Genomic DNA, 8,541 nt, shown 5'->3' with positions numbered 1-8,541 from the left:
TAAAAAACTAGAGTTTATTTTCCCATCTTCACCGCTCGATACATTATTTTATTCTTCGTCGGGTTGAACCTGTTTCTCAGGGTCAGGTCCTGCGAAGATATCATTCCTTAGCTGAATCAGGTCCTCCTCGGTGTTGATTTGCGGGCTGTGCCGCGTCAGTGTGGATGGTTCCGTTGGGTCAATAGCCGGTTCCGGTGGTGCACGGATGACGCAGCTATCCTGGATGGTTTTTACGAAGAAGGTGCGATTGATGCGGTACTTGTCCAAGATTCCATAGGCACGCTGCATGATTGGACCAGGTGGGAGACGCTCGCGAGCTAGCAGCCAGGCCGAAACTATTGCCGAATTAAATCATGAATTGGATTATGTTTAGTTGTTTCTATGTGATCAATAACTTTACCGGTATGACCCACGGGACCGATGTTGCTGCAAGAATACACCACGGCGAAGCTGTCGTAGTCGGTGTCCAGAACCATGTAGGACGCGTTGTAGTTATACGGGAACGACGAGTATTGGATTGTATATTTGCCATTCTTTTTTTTACCCGGGGGTTCCATCACTCCGGAAATTATCCTCTCGACATTGTTACTAGATAGTACGTAATAAATAATTTATGATGAATATTGAATGATGCCCTGAATCGTCAACGTCTTCACTCACAATCGGTTGGTCAACGCATTCCTAACGTGAATCCTGCCATCGGGCATCCGTTCATAGGTTGCCGAAACACATTTGGCGGCAACTTCACTAACCGTAAAGTAGCGCTCCACTTCGTACCAAGTTCCCAGGAATCGGGTGCGATTGAACCTGCTCATCGGACTGTAATCCGGACAGCCTCCCAGTCCAGGAATCTGGCACTTCACATAATTCACTACGACGAATACTAGTAACCCCACTGGCACTGTCCACTTGCGACTGATCATCCTGATCGAAACTGAAACCGAAACCGCTGAACCGAAGTGTCACGACAATAGACTACAAATAGCTAGACCAACGTCACCAAGCTCCACTTTTATAGCTAAACGGAGAAAGGTGAAATTCTGTACAACACGCCTAGCGGTAATTTCAATCAACCCGATTATCGTTCGACGGGTGTGTGCTTCATGGAAGAATAATGTTTACCAGTGATCGTTTAGTGTTCCATCCATCCATCCATCCGGGAATGGTCGACGAACATTAGCCGATCGAGCCGATCGTAAAGCGAGGATTGTGTGTAGTCGAACCGGACCGGAAGATGCGTCATGATTGCAGAAGATCCATCGTGACTTCGAGGCGCACCATTTTACTGCTGATCGACGATAAGATAATGGGTCCCGAGAGGTCTAGTTTAAGCTCGTGGGTTTCGCGGATACGAGCGGTTGGTACAAGAAGGAGTGTTTACTCTTTGGTTTTGAGCTATCAATTACTTGTTATATGATGTGCTTATGCCGGTGGAGAAATTAAGTGCTTTCTTTTCATGCAGCTATGCTCGCACTATTTAATTTTTTTTTCGTTGTTGTGCTCAGAGAGAAACGAAGGCGGAAGCGGTGCTTTGTTTGCAAACAAGTTTTATCCATTATAAAGGGGGTAGTTTGTAGTCGTTTGCCCGCGGATGCAGATGAGAGAAACTGGAACAAAATATTGTGACTGAATGTGTTGTTCATGCACTTGCTGAACCATTTTGTTCGCAACAAGTGTCAAGTAGTTTGATTTTCAGCTACGAATAAGTTGTTGTTCATGTTTTAGAGCGTAAAAGTAAACACATATTTCCTTTGTCGATACTTATACAACATGTTCCATGCATGTACAAATTATCGATTTATTTCGTGTTTGCTTAGCTCTTTTGCAAGATTTTGAAAAATGCGAATCTACAAATTTAGGAAAGAATGTGTTTTCATACGGATTTCGGTGTGATGTGATATTTGGTTTATTTCCGTGTGAACACAAGGCTTGGTATATCGGTTCATAGCAAGCCATGACCATTACTGTGGATACTACTGCCAAATACAAATAAAAATACCCCTAAGGGCATGTTCAGGAGTGTTCTAGTTCTAGATGCATAATTTATGTCAGTTACAAAATTTAAATCTGAATTTTATAACAAGAAAAACTAGCAGCCCCAGCAGTGTTTTACTCGTGTTTCAAATATACAAAAAATAGAACGGCATCGTAGACCAGTTTTAAATTTGACAGAAAAACTGGTTGAATAAATAAAACTAGAACGGCTTGCTGGGGATACGTTTGTTCCAGTTTCTGTTCTATTATAGATCTTCCATATAAAACTTCTATCTGCTGAATTTGCTCTAAGTCCCATACAAACGTATCACCATTGTTTGGTTCACCAATCGAACAAGTTTGCTGAGCCCATTCCTCTGTTTCATAATGACAGTTATGGACTGTTGAAAAATATCTTTTCGGGCAACGATTCAAGTTCGTTGCTACGACGAACAACAAGCATGTTTATGTTTACCGTTGCTGTTAAAAAATTCAACTGCTGATCGCTTCATCATGGCCTTGGTTAGTAATTTAAATGTGAGATTATCGACATGAATGATAATTCAGCTCCCGATATATTGATCCGTATGGTTCGTATTGTAGACGGAGTCAATTGAGTGCCGGAAATGTTGGAACATAACACCTCTAAATGAAAGCAGCTTAGCTGGAAGCCCAGCTAAACAAGGTCTACAGCAACGCACAGAATCTTAGCAGAAAGTAGTACACAAAGGTGCGAATCGACAGTTTCAGCCGATCTGACGCAGGACGTCAACACGTTATACCGCTGACAGACATGCGATTTCCGTACAATGATTTCTGTACAACGTTGTACGCGTTCAACGATGAGGTGACAGACATGTTTTGCGCACAGAATAAACGTACTGTGAAACGAAACAACTCAAAATTTAGCTTAATTTCCCAGCTCCGATGATCGATAATATAGAAACCCAAAACTTTTGCGGTTTGAAGTGTATTACTAGCAACTAATTTATGACAGATATAATCAATGTCTCTCTTAGCTATTAAACTATTTGTGTGTTAGTGTTCATTTGATGATAGTATCACTCATATCAAATTTTATGGTTTTAAGGTACATTTTTGACACGTTTGTTCTGGGATACAGGATTTTTTCCTTCATTGTTCAAATGTAATTAGCATTAAGGAAAATTTGATGTTCATAATTTTGATGTTCTACCGTAACATTCACTGATAAAAAAAAAATAAATATAAAATGGAGGAAATATGAAAGGCTATTAAAACTAATTTTCGGAACACGAGAACTATTTTTTATGCAACGACCCAGATTTCTACCAAAAAGGTGATGAATCACCTAATTTTGTTTGTAAATCTTGCCGACTTTTGCCAAATCCGCATAAATTTTCCTTTTTCACCCGCATATTCACGATAAAAATAAAAGCGCTTAAACTATTTACATTGAGTCTCAAAATAGTGAATAAATCTAAGATATTATTAGTATGTAACCATCAGAAACGGCATGGGACACACATATTTAAGAAAAATTCTTTCAACGTAACAGTTTATTCATCACGAAATTTTCATGAAAAGGATTATGTTCATCATAAAGCTGAATTTAAAACCTTCTTGAATTTTAAATCATTCAGAAATATATTTGACATAGGTTTGATGCTTCACTTTACTCCACAAATCTGATTTAAAAATGGTCTACTAGACTGAAATATAATCTCATAATGGTTTTATTAGGATTTTAAGTAGTTTAAAGTTGTTATGCTATATTTATGAAGTAACACTGAAAACTATTACAAGTATTTCTTAAATTGAATATGTATTTTGGTACATGTTCTGCTTCAATTTACTCACACTGAAAGACATGATTCGTTGTTCTCTCTAATCATACCCAAAATAAGACTCTTTCTATACAATTTAAAAACAAGTTTACTTTCCATCCAACGGCATTCAACCCGATGACACAAGACGAAGTAATAAGAAGATTTAGAGTTTCCAGAAGTGAATATAGGAGACCAATGTTATAAATGGAATTTCGATAGGTCATCAATAAACAAGATGATTACACAATTGTATTGGATATTTATCGTTTATTATTACCACGTGTGCAATCATAATATGAATCATTATGCTTTGAAATCCATTCCAACAATAAATTTACTTGTTATTGAATAGAAAACAATTACTCAATATTTTCTGTACAAATATGAATAAATTGTTTTCCTTATTTTTCATCTCAAAACTTCAAACACCAAATTTATGAATATTTCTTGGTTTGACTGCTTTTTGAAAATATGCTACAAAGTATATAAGTTTTATGCTGCTAGTTGGCATTTTAATTTTTTTTTCAAAATGAAACAAAGATGGTTTATTATTTGATACTCAGAAGAAGGAGATATTGTTTCATGAGTTCACCATCTCTCGGCAATGGCGCTGGTAGCAGTAAACAGTGATGTGATTTTGCACAGTACAACGATAAATGACCGTAGTACGGAAATCACCGTTGTATCATGATGCTCGCGTGATACCACCGTGAATCAGGGTGACAGACATGTGATTTCATGGTGTACAGTGATACCGATACCACATGTCTGTCATAAGCATTAGAGATCAAGAAATTGTTCCACGAAGCGTTGATGCCAGTACTTGTTGTAATGATGATAGTGAAACCTCACGGAATTGGACGGAGATCCTAAGGAAGTTCTTAAAAAATCAAAGGAGAATTTGCAACGAATGAATAAATATTCACTTTTATCTTTCGAATTTGTTTTCAGATGACACTACAATTTCCATCAAATATATTGTCGAAAAACCGTTAAAAAATTATTGTATTTTATCCCTTTTATGAATATATTTGAACAATATTTAGAATATTGTGGAGTCATTAGGTAGAATATTTTCGGAGATACGGTAAATTTTATTTTTTGTTGTTTTCTTGAAAAGTAAATCTTCTCTTTCTTTTGGTAAGATCCCAAAGGTTGCCAAACTGGAACCTGTTTGATTTAGTAAAACTATGAAGAAAATTTGATTAGTATCATAGACATAAAATATGTTTTTATAAATACTTACAGTTAATTTTCAATGATGAGAACATCGGATGTAAAATCAGGCACTCATGTTGAAACGGTAAGTAAACAGTATCCACAACAATAACAAATCGTATCCATGGTTATGTTGTATTCCGATTTCCAGTGATTCCAATTTCATTGATATTTCATCAAAGTACATTGTCACTCTGATAACGTACCTTTGACAGTGTACCGCATCGTACAAATCGTGTCCACGAAAATTCATCAGAGCATTCCGTATTATAATTTGTATTTGCTACTGCGTCTAATCGATACATGCGTAGGATAACCTCTGTACTACTGTAAGCACCTGTGCTTTGTATATCATTTGAACTGCACTATAAGCACTATTCACACTAGGCCATGCCGTACCCGGACCAAATACAAACAATACTACTTCGTCCCATACAAACGGATGGTCTGGTTCATCGAATGAACACCTTACCTCTGTTTCATTGTGACATTTCTGGTAACGCTACAAGCTAGTTGCTACGGTGCAAATCAAGTTTGTTTATTTACGTTTTCAAGTTTTTCATATTGCTCATCCATTGATGAATCAACTGCGAAATATCCAGCTAGGCCCCTACCGAAATCAAAAACAGGTATATAATTATTTAGAAGGTCTCAGACAGGTGTTACAGAAATAACAAGACAGTAAACGTTAAGAAATGTAATACAATAAGAGTTCTAGTGGAAAAGTTTCAAATGTCTGTTAAAAACGCCCGTAAAAGGCACACCGAGAATTAGGTACACACTTAAAACCATTTCTTGAGCTCGGCATAATAAAATGCCGAAACTGATCAGCAACACGTAAATTTGCTGATTGCTCAGTAATCAATACGCATGTTTCTGAACTTCGTTAAATGCATTCACTGATATTTCGGTAAAATGCTTCACTTTGCCGAAATTTGGCATAATTGCTTGCTGAATTTATCAGTAAACAACAGATATGCCGACATCAGCAGAGACGTTTGCCGAGATTTCGGAATATGCGCTAGCTGTTGCCGAAATTCAGCACGACAGCTGTCATTTATTGCCGCGTTACAGTTTCGCTTCGCATTGTGCGATTATTTTCTGATGAAATTCTCGAGTGAAAAAATGGATAATCTTCGAAGAAGCGTGGAACCACTTACAAGTAAAAATATTGAATAAATATAGTGACATGTTTCGCTTTATAAAAAGCGACTTTATCAGAGCACTCGCGATTATAAGGGAAAAGCACCCAACACGGGGCTCAAAGCGTCCTCGAGACAGAACTTTGGAGGATATGCGAAAAAATAACCCAATGCATGGAATAATGCAATAGATCAAAGTAAGTTTATTTTTTGAACAATACCGTATATGCATCATTAAATATTGAACATTTTTGTAAGTCAAAAATCAATATATATTTTTATTTTCATATTTCCAGCTCGACTCAAGGTGGTCGCATCTGGAAACGCCGCTTATTTTATGCTACATGTTTTCAGGCAGAGGCTTTAAGCACAACTGGCAACAAATTTGTAAGCCTCCTTTAAGTGTTAATAAAATGAATTTTTGATCCTGAATGGCGTGCTTATAATGTTGAGAAATTAAAAACAAAATTAATTGACTAGATGTTTAATTACTGATGGTTCGGTAATTTATTTTTTTCATTTTTTCGTTTTATTGGATTGCCGAATATTCAGTGAACATTTCACTGAGCAAACAGTAAATTTTATGCTGACGATTTCGGCAATATTTGACGTTTGTCAAATTTGAGGGTGCCGAGACGCTCAGTAATTTTATTTTTGCCGAGATGATTGCTGATTACTCGGCTGTGCGAATCTCGGTATTTTTTAGCCGAGACTCAGCTAAAAAATTTAAGTGTGTACATCAGCAATCTTCAGTAACATTATTTTTTAATTTTTGGGCCCCTCCCGAAACGAAATCCTGGGTACGGGGTTGGGTTAGACTTTGGTAAGCAATTTAAAAGAAAAATTACGGATATTAACATTTTCTTTCGAATTAGTTTTCAGCAATTTCAGCGAAAGGGAAAGGTCCAAATCAGAAGGCGAAAAGGTAAAAGGTGAACTTGGAATTCATTTTTTTGTTTAACTTCAAATGGAATAAATTTTTGTATTATGTATTTCAGTATACAGAATTTATAGATGCTGTTCTATTACGAGAATGGGCTCTTCGAATATTAATGGACTATTTTAAATTCCGCAATAAGGATATATGCATACACACATTCAAGAAAGTTCTTGTTTTCATCGTATTCAAGGGGAGCGGGTCATTTCGCCGAAAGCCGAAAGTCGTTTCGCCGACAAAGCCGCCCAGGCGACCCCAGCTTTTTGCATAAAAACCTGTAACCGCTTTGTTTGGCAGGTATTCGTCATCTAGCACTCGATGTGGATAGACGAATAACCTACTACGACTAATTTCGATTTTGTTTTATCTTTTATTCGCAGCTGTCGACCTATCCAAGCTATGGGTAAAACGCGCCATAGATCCGAGAAGGATTTCAACACGCTGATCAGCAAAGGACTACAGGCAACAATTTTTTTTTTTTAAATAACTATTTATTGGTATATGAGTTAAAATTAAATTATTAAGATTTAAATTGGGTGTTCAGCCACAAGTGGTGACTTTTCAGCCCTGTTATATATATGATTTGGTTATTACCATGAAGACATCATTTGCTTCCGCAATTCTGAGATTTTTGTGTAGGGAAAATTCTAAACCTACTTGTATTGTGTAATGGGGAAAAGGAACTTATATACTAACTTACTAACTAATACAGAGAGCGAATCGATTCAATTGAAGATTGCATCGATTTTTGTCGGAATTTGCTTATAATATTATGTGACATTACATCTAATGGTTCTATATTTGTGAGTCTGTGTAACTCATTTGTACTAAACCAGGGAGGACGCTTCAGAATCATTTTCAGAATTTTATTCTGAATCCTTTGAAGCGTTTTCTTCCTGGTGGAACAACAGCTTGACCAAATTGGTACCGCATAAAGCATGGCTGGTCTGAAAATTTGTTTATAAATTAACAATTTGTTTTTTAGACAGAGCTTAGAATTTCTGTTTATAAGAGGATATAAACATTTAATATATTTATTACACTTTGCCTGGATTCCTTCAATGTGATCCTTGAAAGTGAGTTTTTTGTCATACGTTAAACCTAAGTATTTAGCTTGATCAGACCATGTCAATTCCAAGCCATTCAATTTGAGAATGTGATTATTGTTTGGTTTAAGAAAAGAAGCTCTTGGCTTGTGAGGAAAGATAATTAATTGCGTTTTTGCTGCATTTGGTTTAATTTTCCATTTTGACAGATAATCACTGATAATATTTAAACATCTTTGTAGGCGACTGCAGATCACTCTTAGATTTCTACCTGTGGCTAACAGACTTGTGTCGTCACAGAATAGCGATTTCTGACAACCAACGGGTAGATTTGGAAGATCAGAAGTGAAAATATTATACAAGATTGGAGCTACACTCGAACCCTGCGGAACACCGGCTCGTACGGGTAGCAATTC

General features: G+C 36.8%; 1 protein-coding gene across 1 annotated transcript; it reads right to left on the bottom strand.

Moving 5' to 3' along the window:
* LOC131428043 (apolipoprotein D-like) lies at positions 1-970 on the bottom strand. Its single transcript, XM_058591681.1, has 3 exons — positions 661-970; positions 401-588; positions 1-335 (listed from the first exon to the last, which is right to left on the bottom strand). Exons 1-3 carry the CDS (start codon positions 921-923, stop codon positions 49-51), a joined length of 738 nt encoding a protein of 245 aa, XP_058447664.1. The 5' UTR covers positions 924-970; the 3' UTR covers positions 1-48.
* Positions 971-8,541: the final 7,571 nt, after the last annotated feature.

The sequence above is a fragment of the Malaya genurostris genome, chromosome 2 (genome assembly GCF_030247185.1).
Source record: "Malaya genurostris strain Urasoe2022 chromosome 2, Malgen_1.1, whole genome shotgun sequence".
NCBI classification, from domain to species: Eukaryota; Metazoa; Arthropoda; class Insecta; order Diptera; family Culicidae; genus Malaya; species Malaya genurostris.
Note: the sequence above shows the minus strand (reverse complement) of the source record. Positions and strands in the feature narration are given on the sequence as shown.